Raw genomic sequence first — 22,097 nt, 5'->3', positions numbered from 1 at the left:
TAGAGACACCCTAATCATAGGCATTTTGGGTTTCCTGACCCGGAGCGCGCCTTCAGCCAGGTCAGGTACACTCCTCACTTCGCCACTGAGGCTCTGAAGGGATGTGCCCAGGCTGCTCAGCTTGCTGGGGGTTGGGCTGTGTGGTTTTCTTCTTGCATCAGCCTCGGTTATTTGATTACAAGCAGCAAAGACTGATTCCGATTCTTGTACCAACACGAATCGCTGCGATGACATCAAGAGCTCGGAACTGTCAATAAATCTAGAGGAGCTGGTGGCTCTTGCTTCTTAAGCTCTAAAGAGAGATGGGTTCTTCTGGGGAAATGAATTCCAGCCCTTTCTCCCTTCCCTCGGCTCCTCACCCCAGATTCAGGTTCCCAGGAGAGACCTCAGCTGTCAGAGCCAGGTCGTGGCTGTCCCAGAGAGTGAGGCTCATGGCGTCTTGATTTACCCTCCCGCAAAGCTCAAATGCAGTAGAGAAGGAGTAATTCCCCAGAGGAAATCGGAGTTCTTTGGGAAGAAAGAACGGATGCTTCACATGCAAAAAAATGACAGAGGCCTTCTGTGTGAGCTTTTCTCAGATTTCCTGAGAATTTTTATATTCTTTGTTTCTGCTCCTGCGCAACAGGGGAACAGCACGTGGACTGCTCTCCACTAGTTGCTGCTGTACCATGGGCTTCCTAAAACAAGACTGCAGCATTGCCTGGGGCTCCCTCCCATAACAAAGTCCCACAGCCTGGGTAGCTTAACACAACAGAAATTCATCCTCTCACACTTCTGGAGGTTTCAGGTCTGAAACTGAGCTGTTGGCAGGGCCGTGTTCCCTTCGAAACTTCTAGGGAAGATCCTTCCTTGCCTCTTCCAGCTTCTGGTGGCCCCAGGCATTCCTTGGCTGTGGCAGCGTCACTCCAATCTCTGCTTCTGTCCTTCTATGACCTTCTTCCTGTGTGTGTCTGTGTCCTGGTCTCTTCTTAGAAAGACACTAGTGACACTGACTCAGGGCCTGCCCTGATGACCTCATCTAACCTAATTACTTCTGCAAAGCGCCTGTTTCCATGTAAGATCACATTCCTACATTCTAGGCGTTAGAGCTTCAGCATGTCTTTTCCGGGGACAGAATTCAACCCACAACACCGGGTGACTTATTACATCCTCGTTCCGTAGTGTGGAAGGTTGGCACGTGCTGCTGGAGTTTCGCAGTCATCCAGGGCCCTTTATTTGTGCTTTGGTGCACTGACTCTGGCATGAGCATGCTTTCCATAGAAGCTTCTAGAATATCAGGTGCTCAGAATTGTCTGTTTTAAATTTTAAAATATGTGTTTACTGTAGAAAAATTTGTTGTTACAGAGGAAAAACGAATCTAGTAAATAACAAATATTACTCCTCTTAAAAAACGATTCAGCGTGCTTTATTTTATGTATCGATCCTTTGAGTCATTGATTGCTGGGTGGATTGATTTTCTGTTATAAAAACAACATGGGATATGACGTGGAATTCAAGGGAAGTCATCATTCAAAGTTAGCATCCTGGTGAGAGTGTGAAATCTTGGCTTGCCTTTGTATTTCCTACCCCTAAGTTTTTGGCTCTGAGCTCGTCAAACATGAAGTTACTATTGATACAGCAACTGGTTTCTCTACAAGTGGTGTGTCCCAGGGATTCCCTGTGTGGGCAGTCTGGAAGCTGGTGAAGGCTGAAGTCTTCTGGGGCGAGCTTCCCTGGCCTATGCAGATGGTGCTCCTGGTGTCACCACCCTCTCCTGGGGGTGCGGGGACTCCAGTTCCTGGAGGAAGGGCTGCAGCGCATCATTTTTATGGACATCTCACTATTAGAGTCCCAGGACCACCCACAGATGTCAGCCCTTCTGCCCACCCAGCCTTAGGTGTTCCAGCCTCAAAACATGTGACAAGCGTGAGTAGGAATTGGGCTGTGACATTTGTGATCCATCCTTTCTGGAGGCAGGCCAGATAAAGAGAATCCCATACTGGCCTCATCTTAGGCACAGTGTTGATTGCGGTTTCTCATGAGATAGCTGAGCAGTCAGACCCATTAGAGAATTAGGGGCATTTTTAATTTTTGAGTAAATAGCACTACTAAAAACAAGGCAGTATGATTTCTGCAAATGACGAGATGGAAGAGATCCTAAATTGACATAGCACTTTCCAGTTTATAGAGCACTTTTGTATACATTATCTCATTTGGTTTGGATTCCTCAAGTGAGCTGTGGGTGGGGGCGGCGGGTTTTACACCTGAGAAAATGGATGTTCAGAGAAATGGGATAATCTGTATGAAGTTATCCTAGGGCATGTCCGCTCAGAGCTCTTTGCCACCCGTGGCATCGGTAGCCCCTTGAGCAGAAATGGATCACCTCCCCGATTGTGTGGGTGGGGAAGTTGGGATTCAGAAATCTCAAGAGGGAGGACTCCAAACGTCTTATTCGGTGAGTGGCTGAAATGGGGTTAAAACTTAGAGCTTCCTTTTCCATTAGTGTGGATCTCTCCCTAGGACATTGCACAGAGACAGAGAGATGGGGGAGAAATGAACTGTGTTTTGTCTAAGCGTTTGGATGAGTTGAATGTGTGCTGAGGAGCGCACTCGCAGTGTATCAGCGCTCCCTCCAGCCTTCTGGTGGGCATCCATCCGCAGACTGCTTCATTTCTCTGGACAGCACCAGCGCGCAGTGGAAGACAGACAGGCTTTAGATCCTGACTCCTCTGCTTATGAGCTGTGGGACTTTGGGCCTATTGCTCACCCTCTCTGAGCTGAGCATGACTCTCCTTAACTGTGAAGAGAAGGTAATATCGCGTGCGTGCTTCCTGGAATTGTTGCGGGAATTAAAAAAGGTAAATAAAGTTCTCAGAAATGTGCTAGGCACGCAGTAAGCACTGAATAGATGATTTTCCTTCCGCTGGGTGTCTAGTGGGGAACATACATGCGTCTGTCCTCAGGGCTTCACTAGTGGTGTGTTGGAAAAACACAGCAGGAGCAGACCTGAGACGCTTTACTCAAAGGTTGTCATGGAAAGGAACTTGTGGTCGTAAAGACAAATTCTGCACAGTCAGGTCATCATTCACTTCAGGATGGAGAAAATGGTGTGATGATTTTTAAAAAGTTATCTTTTCTCCTTTCGAATCTGCCTGGAGGCAGAAGGCTTGGGAGAGATATTTTGTTAAAATTTAGATCAATAAATAGAGCTTGCCAAACAATCTTGCCAGATAATGTCTTAGGAGGGGAGATCATGGCCATTGTCCTGGATGTGGAAGCCCCAGGTTGGGTGGGCCTCATGCTCCTGGCTGCGGAGGGAAAGGAGAGCGCTGAGGCCCAGGGCAGGGGCGCGCTCTGGGCACAGCCCTGGGCCTCACCTGCCTCTGCCTCCAGCATCACCCCTCCTTGCTTAATCGGAGCCTGGGCGAGGGCCTGTGGGGGCTGAGAATGCCTGGGGTCTGATGCCTGCTGCTTTATCGCTGGCATCTTCCACCCCATGCCTCTCCATCTTCCAGGGGGAGTGACTGTCTCTAATAGGGTGGCTGTGACAGATGCTGTGGGAATTCTGAGTTTGGGATAATGAGCTGTCATATGTCATTTCACTTAAACACAATAATACAAATATTTTGATCAAACATTTTCTCCAGCTGTTGAGCGAAAGCAATAAAAGCAGCAGGGAGTGCCAGTGAATTCGCTGTTTCTGAAATGCTTTACCCTCTAAAAGCTGTTGCCTGTTAACTCTTTCTGTCTCTGTCTCTCTTCCCGCTCCTTTTCCTGGCCCCTCTGATTTCCCACAGCGTGTCCAGGGCTGTAAATAAAGAGACCAAATTCAGGGCTGTGAAGGGGGTGAAATTGACCACAGCTTTTATTAAACGTCCCTTCTGCTGGCCTCAGAGCGGCTGCAGCTGCTGCCACCTCGTAAAACCCTCTTGGCCCTGCCACTGCAGCCAGCCCCCAGCGCCCCCACCTCTCTCCCTAGGTACAGTCCTGAGCCTAAGGACTCTGGGCTCACGTCCAACTTTTAGGCACTCCTCTTTTGAGGGCACCCGGTCCTAGATTCTTCCTCCTGGGGGCAATCTGGTTTGGTGGAGGATTTCCACTGTAGATTTCTCCACCCCATCCTGTCTGCTCTCCGCTGCTCTGACCTGGCTCCTGGAATCTCTACCTTCGTTGTCTCTAGGCAGAGAAGGTGGTGGCCCCATGGCAAGCATCTCAGGGGTGAAAGAGGTGCAGCCGTGGATCAGGGATTGGGAGGGACCCTGGCGCACAAGCTCCTGGCTGATTTTAGCAGTTCTGTTTGCCAGTGGGAAGGAAGTGAGGGGTGTGATCATTCTGAATGCATCCTTCAAGCTGAGACTCCTTAAAGGAGTGGCCTGCACCCCACCTTTTGTTTCTCAAACTGTGTCCTCTATTTTAGAAGAGCCACACTTGACTCAGCAGTGCCAGCAGCTCTGACATTTCTCACATGAGCCTGGGGTGGGAACAGAGCAGGTTCTTTACCCGACACGCTTTAAATCCAGCCCCTTCCCTCCCACTCTCTTCCCTCTCCTCTCCGGGAAGTGAGTGGGGCTAACCTGCTTCCTGTTCCAGGTTCCAGGAAACCTGAGCCATCAGTGCTCTCCCCTCATTTCTGTCTTCCTGTGACTGGTGCCATCCCCTCCACTTAACACACGCTCAGATGCCTCCTATCCATGAACAAAGTTGAAAACCCCCACACACAACACCAGCCTGACCCTGGGATCTTCTTGAGCTGCTGCCCTGTCTCCTCTCTGCAGCCAAACTACTGGGGGATGTGTCACTGTCTTCACCTCCTCAGCTCGCCCCGCTCCATCACCTAACTGCAGTGCACACTCTCACTGCTGGTTCTCCTGGGTCTCGATATTTCTGTCTCACGCAGTCTTGCTTTGTCCCCTTCCTCTGCTCATCCCCTAACTGCTGGCCTCGCTCCAGGCATCTCCTGTCATTCTGTACCCTCTCCCTGGCCGACTTCACTCACTCTAATGGCATCTCCCATCTCCAGCCCAGACTTAGCTCCGGAAGGCCAGACCTGGATCCACCAGTATCCAGACATTTGCCTGGAGCCTGGATGTCGAGGTTTGCTCACAACCCACCCATCCCAGACTGAACCCATGCCCTGCCGGCTGCTTCGTCCAGGGCCACTGCCTGTCCTCTGTGTTCCCACCACTAAGGTGGACTGACGCAGTACCGCCATCAACAGACACCCCCGGAGTCAGCCAGCCTTCTTTCTTTCTCTTAACACATCCTTTCATCTTTCGCTCTGACTCTCCCCCACCCGTTTATTTCCGCTCCCACTGCCCTACTTTGATTTTTGAGCCTTTACAGCTCTTACTCCTCACCTAATTTCATGCTAACCACTCCATTCTCCAGGTTACCGCCAGTAATATTTCTGAAATGTACATCTGACCATTTCCTCTCTGTGTACACTCCTCCCGGCTCGTTGGTGTCGCATGCACGACCCTCCCTGGTCTGGCCTCATTTTCTTCCATGTGTTTCTGTGTTTCTAGAGCTGTGGTTCTCCAAGTGGAGTCCCCTAGATAAGCAGCATCAGCATTACCTAGGAACTTATTAGAAATGCAAATTCTCCTCCCGTCCGCCCATCCCAAGCCTAAGAATGAGAAACTCGTTGGGGGTGGGGGGAGGGCCAGCAAGTGGCAAATTAACAGGCCCTCCAGCTGATTGGAGGCACGCGCAGTGAGGACCAGTGCTCTAAAGTAGTCCTGGGTCCCCAGGTCACCCTGTTGCCTCATGCCCTCTCTGCAGGTTCTCACCACTCTCCAGCTCCTTTCTCAACAAGGCTTCTCCGCAAGGCGAGGAGGTTTCTCTGACCCTCTTCCCTCCCCACCTCTTCCCTCCCCACTCTCACCTGGGGGCCACCTTTTCACCAGGGCTCTTTGGAGCTGGTGTCCTTGTTAGCGGAATGCCTGTTTGGCCCTCCGTGTCCACAGGGCCCCCACGGTGCCTGGGACCCAGCTGTACTGATTGGGTTTGGACCCTGAATCGATTTTTGCTTATTCATGTATTTACCCAGCAGTTATTGAGTCCTGAGGTGGAATGACTGAAGCCCAGGACAGAATTCCTGGTTCTAATGGTCCTATCTAAAATGGAAAGATGCGAGGAGTTGATGGGGTGAAGGCAAATTGTGTATCAATGAAGCGGTTACTTTAGGTCAGGCCAGGGGAAGCGGTCACAGCACAAGGACTCCTGTGACTTCTTCCTAAAACTTCCTTCCGACTCATGAACCTCTTGCACAGGGTCTCACCTCCTTATCTCCTCCTGTTCTTCTCCTTCCATCCCTTCCTGTTTTCCTCCTGGGATATTGCAGACTTGAGATAAATTTGGGTGTTTTTTTCTGCCTTGAAGAAGGGCATCGTGTCTTTGGCTCTTGGTCCTGAGTTTATTTGGGAACAAGGCCCTTTAATGATGCTTTTACTCTCTTGAGGACCATGGGCTTTGAGTAGGAAAACAGACAGACTTTATTCTCAGGGCTCAAAGACGTCTTAAAGCTCCGAGACACAAGTGTTCCCTTACTCTTAAGATGCCGCGATATTGTGTGTTTTTTCTTTTGTAGATTTATTACATTAGCACTTAATTACTCTTCATGACAGTATTAAATTTCATGAGTGATTTATAGTTTTAATAGAGACTTGTATGATTTATTGCAGTCGGCATGTGAGGTTTACCAACTTCTTAAAAGCCATGAGTCCGAGAATTGCTGAACCTGACCCTGTCCGCGCAACCGCAACTCGGGTGAACCCCCAAATTCAAGCCTAATAGGGACGCCTACTGCCCAGACCCTTTTTGTTTGCTGTGACTGTCTGCTGTTATGATATGTGAATACGTGTGGGGTGATGGTGGTGGGTGTACTTGTGTTCTTAAAGAAAAAAGAGAGTGGATCCCTTCTCTTTTTTAAATATGAGCCCCAAATGGTTTCCTGTGCCCTGAAAGGAAAGGTGTGACATGAGGTCCTGAGGTACAGTCGTGTGGAGGAAGCTAGTGACAGGCGCGGGGTCTGTCTCCATCTGCAAACCAATCCCAAGGCCAGGCGGGGCAGCGCCAGTGAGGGCAGTCACGAGGGCCTCAGGCTTCAGTGGGCTGCTGCCCCGCTCCTCCGGGCTCTCTGGCAGCTGCTGATGAAACACCGACTCTAACTTGCTCACCCCCCGTCCCCCAGTTTTTCCAGCGCACCCCAAGTCTTTACTGAGAAAGCGCCATCTCCAGCTCCTGAGCTGGAATCCGGAGAGCAAGCCACACGCTTGCACTCCCGTCCTGGTCCCTGTCCTAAACTCCCATCCCCGTGGCCACTTGTTGTCCCGGCCCATGGGTTTTACCCAGGCACACCTTGGCAGCTTGTTGCTAAAATGAGTATTATTTCAAGGAGATGTTGCTCTGTTATTTTAAACTGGGGGAGCTTCTCGCTGCGGGGTTTACCCAGATGACTTTATCGACTTGTGCTTCTAGAAAAAAGCTGTGCCCTCCTGCTCTGCCTGCTCCAGAGCGGCCCTGGGGCTAATTCTCCAGGGCCCTCAGCCTCCGGGCAGATAATCTCTTCGGGGTTATCTGTTAATTACCAGTGAATGTGTGAAGTATTTGTGAAAAGGCTTTTGAAGTGAGCTGCACGCGCTGCTGCCCGACTGGAGGGCCAGCCGGCTCCCGGGCGAGGGTGGCGGCCCAGCCTGGGTCCCCTCAAGTGCTGGTATTCTCCCGCTAGATTGTTTGCCTTGCTAATGAAGTGAACTGTTTGTTTGACTCTGCGGTGGAAGGTATTTAACCGGGGACTAAAGTAAACCTTGGAGACATTCAAATAAGCCATGCAGATCTGCTTTGTGAAGGGAAGGAAAACAGTTTGGCCCCCGCTCACCTCCGGGAAGAGTCGTTAAGAAACTGTTTAAATAATAAACGGAGCTAAGCAGCGGATATTGCAGCCGCCAGGCCTTTGTGCTGGCCTCCCGGGCCTGGGAATTCCTTGGCCACCACCCGCCTGGGGAGGGAGGGCCGCTCGAGTTAGTAATTGTGATTTATTTATGTGTAGAGGGGCTTCATTCAGTCTTGATTAAAACAAGCCAGTTAGCCCTCAGGATGGCTGGCGGATCGCAGGGCGACTTTGCTAGCATGGCCACGGCAAGCAAGACAGTGTCATCATGGGGTCCAGCCTGTGTCCACCCAGCCAGCATGCTGGGCCCCGCTGTCTGCTGAGCTGGGTCTCCTGTGTCTGGGAGAAGTGTCTGGGGTGCTGGGGCGACTGGACCAGAGGATGTGTGCCTGAGGTGGGGCCCCCTGGAGGAAGGCTGCCCCTTTGCCCACCTCTGGACATGGGATGATGGTGGGATGGGAAGGATAACTGGGTGCATGGATGACAAGGCCTTTTAGCTGCTTCTTGCTTTTGTTGTTGAGAAGAGTGAAGCGGTGGAATACCTGTGAGAGGGAGTACAGCTGTACTCAGGACTAGCAGCGTAATTGTGGGGCCCAGCGCAAAAAGAAAATGTGGGGCCTTTGCTCAAAAATTTCAAGATGGCGACTGCAGAACATTAAACCGGGCGTGGGGCCTTCTGAGGGGGCCTGGGTCGCTTGCCCGGGAAGCTGGCCCTACTGCAGTGCTGTCGGGCTGATCTGGACCTGAGGCCAAACTTTGTCATTTCCTACCCGGGTGCCTTTAACTTCTTGTCTTCTCTGATCCCCGTTTTCTTAATTGTGAAACAGGCATAGGAACACCTACTTTGCTGAGTTATCATGTGGTATAGACAAGAAACATATGAAAAGTGTTCAGGGTAATCCTTAGCACATAGTGAGTGGTCAATAAATGATAGCTATTTATTATTTGAAAGTATCTGTGACTGTAATTTTTTTCCCTCTCCCCTGGTGGTTGAATTGGTGACACTGTATGGCTAATCTGGAATCTAGGGGACAGAGTTGGGTTTTTCTTGGAGAACTTGACTGTCGATGTTAACTTAGATGTCGATATTGAAGGAGAAACACAGAATTAATGATAACCCCTTAAATGTTAATACTTTAGAATTTATGAACCATCCACCCATGTCACTTGGCCCCCTAAACAACTTTGTGGAGTTAATAGGGCTGGGTCTTATTGGCCTTATTTTATGGGTGAAAAAACTCTATATTATGATTATAGTCATTATGGTCATTTCAGTCTGCTAAATGTTTGGCCTTCTCCTGACTTTGGAGAAGGGGAAAACTGAGTGGGAAGGATGGATTTTCTAAGATTTCATACTGAGAAGGTGATAAATTATGTGCAAATATATATTGGCTCCAAGATGACCTGTAGGTCACCATCAATTTGGTCTATTGCATGGTATTAGCTATTAAATCCGTGCTTTGTTTTAAATACATCGAAGTTCTGACATTATCGCTCTTTGAGTCTTTATTAACACTTGGAAACAGCAAAGTGTGAGAAGCAGCCGTACTGTCTAGAAGTGTGTGTAGATTGCACTCTGACAAGTGGGAGCTCATTGAGAAAGCGCAGAATGGGGTCACCTCTGTAAGGGTCTGTCCGCTATTACCAGGGAAGATGCCGCTCATGTACTGAGGCCGTAGTCTGTAGGGCTATAGGTGGACCCAGGTGTAGACATGGACTCCAGAAGTAGACCGTGTTCTCTGTCCTTAGGGGCGTGTGGGAACAAACGGATGTCACTGAGTTTAGACACCTACCAAGTGAATTTGTAAAGACTGTGTCCCATGCAGCTGATCTAGAAACCAGGGTCCCTTTGGGGGAGACGGAGGAGAGGACCCAGATGGTGATCACTTGAGACCATGTAGAGCCTGGGCCTGTTTAGACAAGGTGAGGAGCTGCTGAGTGCTCACGGAGGGCCTAGGGAAGAACCGGCCAGTTAGCTCACCCCTTGAGGCAGCGTGTTTGTCAAGGAGCGCTGCTGAGGTTGGAGGTAGGGTGGAAGCAGCTGGGGCAGAGGTGGTCCTGGCAGCAGTAGGGGAAGTGGGCAGGGGAGCTGGGGCCTCAGGGAAGCACAGGCAGCAATCCCACAGCCCCCCACTGAGTGAAAGCAGTCTCGCACCATTGGCTTCTCCAGGAAGAAGTGCCCAGCTGAATAGTCTGGAAGGTTTGTTGACACCCCCAAGTCCGTCGTTCCCCCCAGTCCTGAAGCAGAACACTGGCAGTTTAATTTCCTCTTGGATATTTCTGAGCAGTTTAGCTTGTGTGAGCTGTAGGAAATGTGGAGGGGGAGAGGAAACGGGTGGCCTCTGTCTTCATGGTGGGGTGTTGTACCAGAAGCTTGGTGCAGTATAGTTTAGACATCCAAGGGCATTCCTGTGGGCGCAGGTGCTCTAAGGAGCGTAATCTGAAATTTAGTCAGCATTCCAAAAGGGGTTAGGCTAAGAATGGACAGGAAGCCAAGTGAGATAGCAGTGAAGGGAAAGGCAACCACCAAGAGAGGAAGTCCCAAGTGTGACCTTTGGGCATTTTAAGTTGGAATAGAACATGCATGCAGCTTGGCGGCTGTGCGTGAATGCTGAAGGAGGGAGCTGGTCAGGTAAGTCGAATGACCCTGAACGGCAGGGGGCCGACAGGTGGCGCCGCCAGATGAGCCCCACCTTCCAATAAGGGTGGAGAGTTCAAGTGTGATATTATGACAAACTTACTAGGTTTTGGTTCTTTTCTTTGAATTTCCTCCTTTCTTGGTCTATGCTATCACTGTAATAATTTGATGAACTTAACTTTATTAATGGACCAAAGGAAGTGTCAGGCATTGGGAGTTTCCAGACTTTGGCCATCTCAGTCAATAATGGTGGGGATGCCAGAGGTGTAAATGCCTTAGCCGGCTGTTAGAGTACCTCCTTAAGGAGAAAGATATTTCCCTCAAATGATGCCGTTTGATGTATGCTGACAAAGACAGTATCTTTGAGGGCATGTGTAAAATGTGTGCCTCGTGGCTAATGTTGGGTTGCAAAAAAAAAAGAGAAATATAAGAAAAATGGTGAATATTCTGGTCCTTGCATTCCCATGAGCTAAGAAGTTTGAAAGAGATTTTTTTCCCTAGCCATGGGGAATTCTCTCCCTTCTGCTTTCCTTGCTCATCCTTGCAAGGGAATCCCTTCGTGCACTTTATGATTTTACAATCATGGTGAAAGAAACACTTAAATAAACTCTTTGCCTAAAAGCTTTGTGTGTTCCCGCTTCATGGCGCTTCCTAGGCAGTGAGAATTCAGAGTGGAAGGGAGAAAAAAGTGGAGCCTCTCAGTGCACCCGATGTGCAATAAACATGGTGGGATTTCAGTGGATTCCAAAGGCCTAACAATAATAGCATTAAGAACAGGCCAGGGCCTTTGATGTTATTGACAAAAAAAGGAGGGAGTGGGGGCGAGGGGGCCCCCTGTCCTTTCTGTCATGAGCTTTTAAACTTTTGACCTCCAACCTTTTGTGTCAAAGAGCTTTTTCCCTACGGGTCTTAGCAGCCTGCTCAAGTATCCTGAATTCACTGGAGCATCAGCGTTTCCTTGGTGGGAAAGGACATTCAGTGTCTTGGAAAAAACCCAACGTGGGGACGTTATTGCTGAGCGCCCACCATTGTCTGCCCCCGCTTAGGGGTGGCGACGTCGTATGCCGCCCGGGAGGAAGCAGGCAGCCTTGATGAACTTGAGAGCCGTGACTGGGCGTGGGGTATGCAGGCATCTGCTGGGAGTTGGCCTCGACACGCTCTGAACGTGGGGAGCCCCTGGAAACCTGCACAGGGGAGATTCAGAAGAGGTGGCGGGGGCTATGCCTTTGGGCTACCCTGGCTTCGCCTGTTGATGGAAGCGCATTAAGTAGATGGAAGATTCCCAGCAGACTGGCCTGGTCCACCGCTGCCAGTGCCTGGCCTCACTTTCTTGTCTTTCCTCTCTCCTTCACCTTTCATATATTCAGCACTTATTGAGTTCCTACTGGGTGTACAAGGATAAGTGAGCCTCTTCTGCCCTCATGCCCCAGCTAGCCTGGGAGGTGAAGTAGACATTTCTGATCTGACAGCGGCAGGGACTTGTCACCATGGTGCCTGGCATGGTAGTGGAACTCAGTAAGAGCTTGTCTTTTCTGTGTGTTTATGCGCCACAACTGTACTTACAGCTCAGCCCTTGGTACAGGCGTACTCGGTGAGGGCGAGCACCTGAGTAGGAACACAGGGCCCCTCAGAGAGCGTAGAGTCCAGTGAGAGAGGAGACGGCGAGGACACGATGTGGAGCAGAGTTCCACAGGTTGTCTGGGATGGTCCCGCCTGACTGGATGATGGAGAAGGGAGAAAGGAGCAAGTGTTCCCATGGGGCCTCAGGGATGCTTGACTAAGGGGGTGACATTTTCAGCATAAGAGGGAGTCGGTTCTCCACTGAGGGGGCAGACAGTGAGTGCTGGCTGAGGGGGCACCAACTCTTGGATGAGGAAGTATCCTGGATGTGCTAGGTCACTGGGGGCCTGAATGCCGTGGTAGAGGTTGGGCTGGACTGGGATGGTTGTCCTAGGCCGCTGCAGATTTTGGGAGCAAGGAGGGATGTGGTCCAGTCTAGGATCCAGACTAGGGTTTAGGGATGTAAGTCTGGAGACTGGTTTAGATGAGAGATGATAAAAAGCCTGAACTCTGACAGTGTCGCTGTAGGGAGCGTTTCAGAGCACTAGCTTTGGAGTGGAAAAGACACCAGCTCTGCCACCCTCTCCCCACGTTATAGGGGATAGGATAGGACATAGCTTCTAGACCCCACCTTTGTTGATTCATTGTTGATTTGCTAACGAAACTGGGCAACTTCCAAGTCCATTGTGTCCTCCACAGCTTCTGTGCTTAGATCTGAGATACCGAACGCTTTTCCTGGAAACATTTCATTCTCTGCTTTCATTTCGTCCGTATTAAGGATTCCAGTGTCTATTTTTGGAACCATGAATTTGGCTTTTGAATTGTGCTGTACAAAAAAAAAAAAAATGGCCATTGATGTAAGAATTTGTCACTAGTAGCCAGTTTCTGTCTTTTAATTTCCATGTTTGCTTATTGTCACTGAAAATACAGTTAGCATATTTCAAAGTAAATTGGTTTGTCTCTTAAATGTTCCTCGTATGTTTTCGTGTGCTTTCCTTCACAGAGTCCTGCAGTTTCAGGATAATAGCTGTAAACCTTCTCTCCTTTCTCTTTGCTGCCTTTCCCTCTGTTTATTTTTTCTCTCTTATTCTGGTGGGAAAGCTAGAAACAACAAAAATGTCATGGATGCATATATTTGAGATCACAGGCAAGACACATTCCGGAGACTCTGGATGCAAGGATTTCATTGGTCGGCCAGCAGGAAGATGTGGTCTGTTTCTGCCATTGGGAGTCCACTGGGTGTGATGTTTAGCTGAGACACAAGCAAAGACTTACTGGTGAAAGAAGTTAGAAGGGACCAGAAAGGGGAGAGAGCGATCGTCTTTTTACTACCCAGGACACATCTGAGGTGTGAAAGGCAGAGATTTGTCGCTTTACTTACAGAGGGCTATTTGTTGTTTTCTTTGTCTTTTAATTATGTGGAAACACATGACTATGTTAAGGAGAGTGGCATGGATGAATTGTGGTATGACCAGAGTGTAGTGCTAGTAGCATTTAGGTCTAAAAATATTAATTAAATTAATATAATATGCCTACATGCTTGCACGAAGGAAATGATAGAAAGATGGCTATTCGAGTAGCAGGGAATGCCCATGCAAATTCATACAAGAGGAGGCAGGGATGTTGGGTAGTTACCAGAAGTAAAAATTGATTGGGATGTTAGGTAATTACCAGAAGTAAAAATCGGGTTTTAGAAACAGTGTAGTTTTTGTTTTTGATTAGCTTTCTGTGTAACTTTGTGTATGTTTACTTAATCTATAAGGAAACTTAAATTTGCAAATGTTAAGTGATTATTTGCTAGATTTATGGCCAGTTTGATCCATTATTGTTCTTTTTTTTAAAATTTAATTTAATTTTACTGCTTTTTCTCCTCAAATCCCCCCAGTACATAGTTGTATATTTTAGTTGTGGCATGTGGGATGCCACCTCAACATGGCCTGATGAGTGGTGCCATGTCCACGCCCAGGAACCAAAATGGCAGAACCCTGGGCTGCCGAAGCAGAGTGCGAACTTAACCACTCAGCCACGGGGCCGGCCCCCTACATTACTGTTCTTCTCTTAGAATTTATTTATGATAGATTTTGCTAAAATCTATGAATATAAGTGTCCTTTCTCTGAATAATTATTAGTCTGAACACTTCTACCATAGTGATATCTTAAAGTCACACAAATTGGCATAAAAATAGTTTATGTATATAGTGTTGTCACTCAAAACCTACATCTCGATAAAGAAAAAATTGATGAGTGGTTTTTCTGAAATGCAAAAATTTCTGAAATTAGTTTATTGTGGTATGCTAGGGCAGAGTTTGTCGAAATGATTTCTGTAAAGGGCCAGATAGAAAATATGTTAGGTTTTGTGGGTCATATGTTCTCTGTCAAAACTAGCCAGCTCTGCTGCTGTAAAGTGAAAGCAGCCATAGGAAGTACGTGAACAAAGGAGCACACCTGGGGGCCAGCCTGGTGGCGTAGTGGTTAAGTTTGCATGCTCCGCTTCAGAGGCCCAGTGTTTGCGGGTTTGCATCCTGGGCACGGATCTGGCGCCACTCATTGAGCCACGCTGTGGCAGCGTCCCACATAGAGTGGAGGAAGACTGGCATGGATGTTAGCTTGGTGACAGTCTTCCTCAAGCAAAAAGAGGAAGATTGGCAACAGATGTTAGCTCAGGGGCCAATCTCCCTCACACAAAGAAACAAAAAAGAAGACGCCTGTATTCCAATAAAACTTTATTAATAAAAACTGACCCCCACACTGCAGTTTGTGGATCTCTCCTATAACATATGCTCTACAAGTTAAGGTTCCTGCCTTAATATAAAGTTATAAAATAATAGAATATTTCTTTTCTTTTTCATGCAAGGCATCTGTAAGATTTCTGGAGAGTATTCGAACTACAGTTTCTTAAAACTTGTACCACATTATGGAGGGTCTTAAAAACAAGATGATCCACATTAATGATTCTGGAGATGTTTCCAACTCCATACCACATGCATCTAAGACCAGAAAGAAGATTCTTGATGTTCCATGAGTGCTCCATGGGATGATTCCACTGGGACACACAGCAAGTCCACAGCTGGTCCCTGTGGGGTTTCCTTCCTTAGATCCCGCTCATAGTAGACTAGGAGGGCCACAGACTGCCTTGATGCTCTAGACATTCCTGGTCAGGCATCCCTGGGTGTCCAAGAGGGCGCCAGATCAGCTGCTTTCTGGTGCCATGTTGTCCACAGGCATATTCCTGTTCATCGGCCAGGAGTACAAGGATGTCTGAATGAGGGAGTCAGTCTAAGTGTTGGAGTCAGGCCACATGGTGATGTCTCCCTCAGGCTCCTGAGCCCTGGAAAATGCCTGGCAGGTGCCAAGGTGATGACTGGAGATGCCAAAGGTAGGAAGAGGCAGAGGTGAGGCCTGGGTACCTCTCCACTGTCTCATTGGGGTGGTGAGAGTCTCTCTCTCCTCCTTCTCTCTGTTGCTTGAGACGTCACATTTGATAGATGCTGGATGATTATTTTGACTTTGTCATTGATGGTGTGAAGGGCAGGCTGCCTCAGAAGGTGCCACTTCGGCATGTGGATTATTTTGAACTAAAGACAGTCAAGACCCAACAGACTCAAGAAGAGCTGTTTACTTCCCCCTTAACTGCCTAAAAGGACTTAGGTAGGTAGCCTGTACCAGGAAGTCAGCTATTACCAAAGATAACTTTCTTTTACATAAAAAAGACTTCTGTGCATGGCAGGACAAACATTTGTTTACCAGACATTTACTCTTCCCATCTCCCTGTGAATTATCTTCCTCCCCTTGAAGCCCCAGACCACCTACCATCGTCTCCTCAGCTCAGAATAGCATATAAGCCTCAATTGCCTGACTTTTCTTTGGGCCTTGTATTCTTTTGGGGCCCCTGTATGTACGTAATTAAATTTGTTTTTCTCCTGTTAATCTGCCTTATGTCAATTTTATTATTAGGCCAGCCAAAGAAGCCAGAAGGACAGAGGAGGAATTTCTTCCTCCACTCTAGCATAGTGGATATTGCCCACGTGTGGTTTTAGTGATCTTTCTACTGATGGCAGGCGCTTAAGTGAATCTGAGGAGACTAGACATTCCTACAGGCAGGGCTGACCCTAATGACAGGAGAAATAATCTCTAGTTCTGGTCTAGAATACATTCCAAAGTCAGTGTGCAGACGACTTCAGCCTTTAAACAAGCCAAGAGAACTCTTGGCGCTTGGCACTTTACTCTTGTGGGTCCTCCTGTGCTGTTTCCTGGGCACTTTCAGGCTGCTCAAGTATCATTCGGTGAATTACTCCTTCAGGGCACTAGCTATGCCGACTTTGATCTCTCTTTTTTAATGTACAGTTTTTGTATGTAAATTTCAAACCTTAAAAGACAGTTTCCCGGAATGGCATCCAAGAGATCTTATAGCCTGAGGATACTAAAACTATTTCTTGGGAGAACGATGCCGCCAAAGATAAATCTCTAAGTGTCTTTCTCTGGCTACAGGTTTTATGATCAACCCAGGCTGTTGTGAAGAGACCTAAAAATCAATGCCTCTCATTCCTAATGAGACCCTTAATGTGCAGTGTGATGACAGCCAGTGTGAAATCAAATACTGACAACTATACCCAGCACAAATATTTTTACTATGCATTTCAATTTAAACACGTGTCGAGCCAATTACATATTTATGGGGTTTAAAGACTATTCCGCTCAAGCCTTGGATAACACGCACTCTTCAAATCTTGGTTTAGTAGAGGAATTTGGTCCAATGGTCAGACCTCTCGCAAGTCTGTAATAAATCATCTTTGCAACCATAAGCATGTACAGTTGACTGCTTACCACTGCTGCACAGGCTCCCCCCCACCTGGTAGAATTTTAATTCCCTCAGTAAAATTGATTCCACCGGTTCTGCACATTATTCTCCCTGTCTTCCATTTAGCCCGTTAGTTTGCTGACAGTAGAGTACACAGCAGTTAGCAGCTGGTTTGTGGAACGATCAGTCAGGAAATTGTATGATAAATAGGAGGTAGCCAGGCTTAGTGGCACTTCCTTCTGCTTCAGCAGTTTTCGCCTGACTTTGGAAAAGTCATCATGTGGTGTTTTGTCAAGGGCCAGAACAGGAGATGGCTGCAGTGCGGTAACTTATTACACATACTCTTGAGTTATGATGCTCCGCAGCTGCGCTGCTCATGTGTAAATAATAAACCGTGAGGTGGATAATTATGGTGGCTGCTGGCGACACGGGCCTGGTCTTGTCATGTGGGTTTTCTTGGACAGCTTCTTGGGCCCGTAATGGAATGTGCTGCTGATCTTCCGCACAGAAACAGCAGCCAAGATGCAAGGGAAGCACTCAACGTTTGAGGGTGCGGGAGGTTTTTTTTTTTTTTTGAGAGATGTGTTAGGATTAATGTCATGTGATGCCACGTATGTTAGAGAACATGCTCACACTGCTTTTTATTCCCTGTTTATAATGTCAAGCTGTGCTCAAACATGTCTTGAATTGGACGAGGGCTATTCCATCACAAGTCCAGAAAGTGACTTAAGAGGTGTGATTTCCACTGATAACTGACCCGGGTATAATTGTTCACACAGACTTCATCAGTCCAGCAGAAGTTATTTGAAACTAAATTGAGAGGGAAACAAATAGAAATAGTAAAACATTTAAACAAAAACCAGATGTCTTCGCTCAAATCTAATCACATCCATTTATTTTTCGTTCTTTAACCTAATTCCAGAATGCAGAAGTCATACATTTCCTTGGGACATAAATAAATACTTTGTACCGTGTTACAAGATGCATCACATACTTTCAGTCAGAATTAATTTATTTTATTAAAAATATTTTATTTATTTCTTTATTGAGGAAAATTAGCCCTGAGCTAACATCCACCGTCAATCCTCCTCTTTTTGCTGAAGAAGATGGGCCTTGAGCTAACGTCTGTGTCCATCTTTCTCTACTTTATATGTGGGACGCCTGCCACAGCATGGCTTGATAAGCTATGCGTAGGACCGTGCCCAGGATCTGAACCGGTGAACCCCCAGCCGCCAAAACAGAGCATGCAGACTTAACTGCTATGCCACTGGGCTGGCCCCCGGAATTAACTTTTAATTTCACAAAACACTATAGACTCAGCAGTGAGAAATGACTACTAAATGCCATGGTAATGGTGTGTTTTATATTTTCCTCTCAAATATTTTTGCAATGCTTGGTCATTTTCTCTTTCATTCTGAAAGAAAGAGAGTGAATTAAAGACCTGTTAATAATTTTTTGAGACTGAAAAGATGACAGTGCCTTTCAAATGACTGTGCTAGCCTTGCAGGTTTTCCCTGGGAAAGAGATTTTTGTCCTGCTTGGGTTCACGGATTTGATTTTATAGAATTAACTGGTTGGTCTTCACCCCTGTGTACGTAACCACTGCGGCTTCACTATAAATACTCATGTGAAAGATAGTGCCCATTATCTCCTGGATACATGAGGTATATATTGAATGTGGAATAAAGTCACACATTTTGAGCCCTGTGTGTATGAAAAATATGGATTTGTGCTTCATCGTAATTCTTAGTTGCACCCACGTATAGAAGTCAGATACAGCGAACACCCACTTATCGGTGGAGAAAATTTAATCACACAGAACACAGCCAAGAGCCAAAAAGTAGAGAAGCAGAAATGTCTTCCAACTCTGACATAGTTGTCACAGTGTCCCTTGAAATGGCCATATAAGATGTGTGTGGGAGAAGCCCTGAGGACGTAGATCAGACTTTATGAATGCTTAATTTACACACAGTTCTAGTAGGTTTATTTCTGCAATTTCCAAGAGTAGATAACATGTGTTAAGTTTGAAGTATGCTGGAGGCTAGCATGTTCGCATTGGCAGTGACCACTAATGGGAGAGGAAGAGAAAGAAGAGCCATTCCCGTGTCTGATGGCTGTCCACCTTACCCCAGACTCCAGTCTGATTCTCTGGGGCCTGTTGTAAAACCTCAAGGCAGAAGCATTCACTGAGTATGCGTCAGACTTTCAAACTAGTGAAAAAGATTACTCAATTTTATATTGTTAATAAGGATGAACCATTTTCATTGAAAATGGTTAAAGTAGAACGTTTTGGCTCTGCAGGGTTGCTGAGTTATGTGGGACACTGAATTTGACAATGGTGTTGGATAAACTTTCGAACTTAGCCCACCAGCTATCAAGATTCACATTACAAGGAAACCAACTCTGGCATCCTTTTAATGTTAAATTCTAAGTGGAGCACTTAAAATAGAATTGAATTTTTCATCTGAACTTTATAAAATGTATAAAGTGTGATAAAGGATCAGCTAGTTGTTATACCCATCACCTGTTGAATTTCCAGCATCGTTGTCCATCACGATGTCACAGTGACAGTGATGTGACAACACCAAGAGGATGCCTTTCCTCCCTCTCTACCACCCCCCAGCCCCCTTTATCTTACAACAAGCACGAAATACAGTGAGTAATTGACCTTTTCAGATAATACTCCTCTTCTACTCACAGAAATGTTCTAGGTTCTACATCTGGTAGAACCACAGCTTTGGGTACATCCTTCGTTCCATCGATGCTACGAATAGTTTTTCACTCATTTTTTTCTCGTGACTGTACTCTTCAATTCTCAAGCGAAGGCAGCAAGGGCAAAGCACAAAACAAGGGAAGTGAAACATAATTTTTTTTTAAGTTTTGTTGACATTCTAAAGGATACTTGAAGAAAATTTGGAAAAAAGAGAAATGTATAGGGAGGAAAATGAAACCACCTGACTTCAACATACACACATATACTAGTCACGCTTAAGGAGCTTAAGGAAATTTACAGGGGAGTGCCTGTTACACCCTCCTTGCTTTTGGCACAGCCCCTCCCACCACCTTCTTCCAGCCTTCGCTCAGAATCGGTTTGCGGTGCCTCCTTTGGAATTGTCTGGACCGCTGCTCCCCTCAGGTCCAGGCAAAATCTTCAGACTTTTAGAAATAGCTGGAAGCCGTTCTGAGGCACGTTTGGTGTACACACCACTTCCTGGGAGTGTTTGGGGCAACAGCGGCCTGATGGCCACGTGCAAGCTGCCAGGACCACCGCGTGTGGAACGTGGTGTTTGAAGAATGAGTTCGGCGTCTTTGCTGTAACACGAGGCTCATAGCCGTGGAGTCACACCTCCAGGTTTTGGACTCCTTTATTTTGCTCCTTGACACTTGGGAAAACTTTAGGGCCCGTTCTTCTAATGATAAAATCTGGAGATACTCTCAGTTTTTGCCGTGAATTACTATTTAGAAAAAAAACTTTGTTTTCAAATTTGCCAGAGACGTTCTGTGTAAGTTATTATGAGTGAACAGGAGGAGAGGAGCTATTTTAAGTGAGTGCACACACAGGAACCCGGGGTCGTTGAACACCAGCCAGAGCCAGAACGGGGGGAGGCGAGTCTGGGTCCAAGGCGAATGTTAGGGATGTGGGGCAGGGCTCCCTCAGTTTGCGCCAAACCTCCCTCTGTCTGTCCGAGAGGGTTAGCTCATCTCTTCCAGCCAGGCCGTGAAGCATTTCTCTGGCCCAACTGTGGATTTGCTGCCCTTGTGTCGGGACTCTGGAGGCCTAACTCAGGCCAAGAAGGAGGGGAGCATGCATTGAAATGTTTAAAAAGTGTGTGTGTGCGTAGTATCTACGTGGTTGTATATGCCGTGGATTTTAGCAGGGACTTCAGCAAGGACTCCTTCCCTTAGAAAGCATCATGGATATGGGAGAAAAGAAAGTAGTATTTATGTTATGGCTTTGTTTAAAATTCACTTGACAGTATAATTTTTTAAGCTAAGTAAGTGTCTTGTAATCTGTTCCTCTTGGTTTTGTGGCTCCTTCAGCCCTTCCACTCGGGCCAGGCTTTCTTCCAGACTAGGTGGATGTGTTGTTCCTCTTTCTTGCTTTTCTGTCCGGGTTTTAGTTGCATTCAGCAGCTCTGCTTTCTCAGGTGCGGGTGTTGTTTACTTGATCATGCATCTGCGGTGCCTCCTGGAGCCTCATAATGAACTTTAAAGAGTTCCTCCACAAATTCTTGAAGCAGATTCAGTGTCAGTTGTGACGACAGCATAGCGGGGTTGCTTCGTGGATTGGAATTCTGTTTCCAAGTATTCCGTTTATACAGTTTGAACTTTCTTTTCCAGATCCTCCTCATCTTTTTCCTGCATTCCATCCTCCTGTACCCATTGATGCGAGACATCATGAGGGGCGTTACCATTACGATCCGTCTCCGATTCCTCCGTTGCATATGTAAGTACTAAAACTTTACCCATTAGTGACAAAATACTGGCTTTTATTCTCTCAGGATTTCGTGCTAACGGTATGGCTCCTGAGCTTTGAAGAGGCGATAGAAGTCTAAGATTTACTTTTGAAATACAGCAGGCCTGTTTGTTCCTGGGCTCACTGAACCGAATCCCGCTGCCTCCTGAAGAATGCCTGTCACACTAGGTGGCTGGCAAGTATTTCCTGTATATTTTGCTGACGTGTGTTCTGTGGGCTGTAAATACTAAATTAAAAGTTAGAGGCCTAATGGAAGGTTACCATTCAGAATACGCGTTTGGTTTGAGAGTGGGTTTGACGTTTTTCAGGCTGAAATTTCTGTTAGGTGAAAGTCTTGTCCCAGGAATCACAACGAATCATAACGAAATTTTTATGGTAAATTTTCATAGCCGCTGTGTACGTACACCAATAATCGTTTGATCGATGGCAACGTCACCCAAACAAAATGGCAAATGTGATTGAGCACATGGTCTGCACAAAGATAAAAGGAAAGAATGGCTGTGATAACATACATTAGAAAGGGGAGAAGAAAATCTCGTGGAAATAAATACTGTTCAGTTTGGGAGAAAAAAGAATAGTGGACTCGCAAACTAAAGAAGTATTCTTTCGTAGTACTGTCCAGAAAACTGTCGTGTACTGTTATAAGTGGAGCCGCTCTCTGGGAAGGGCTGTCCCTTACTAATGGCCTTGATATATACATGTGTTCGGATCTAGTAATCAACCTTCCTTCTGAGACAGTAAAGTTAGAAAAGCA

The 22,097-nt window shown here is 47.0% G+C and overlaps 1 protein-coding gene across 3 annotated transcripts in view; it reads left to right on the top strand.

The window, feature by feature from the left end:
- Positions 1 to 22,097, top strand: part of GLI3 (GLI family zinc finger 3) — a 263,244-nt gene that overhangs the window by 126,243 nt on the left and 114,904 nt on the right. For all 3 annotated transcript variants that reach the window (XM_046669442.1, XM_046669445.1, XM_046669443.1), the window contains exon 4: positions 21,208 to 21,313. In XM_046669442.1, the coding sequence (XP_046525398.1) occupies positions 21,208 to 21,313 (106 nt within the window). The remainder of the gene's footprint in view (positions 1 to 21,207; positions 21,314 to 22,097) is intronic.

The sequence above is a fragment of the Equus quagga genome, chromosome 8, assembly GCF_021613505.1.
Source record: "Equus quagga isolate Etosha38 chromosome 8, UCLA_HA_Equagga_1.0, whole genome shotgun sequence".
Classification (NCBI taxonomy): Eukaryota; Metazoa; Chordata; class Mammalia; order Perissodactyla; family Equidae; genus Equus; species Equus quagga.
The sequence above is the reverse complement of the archived record's forward strand: the minus strand, read 5'-3'. Positions and strand labels throughout refer to the sequence as shown.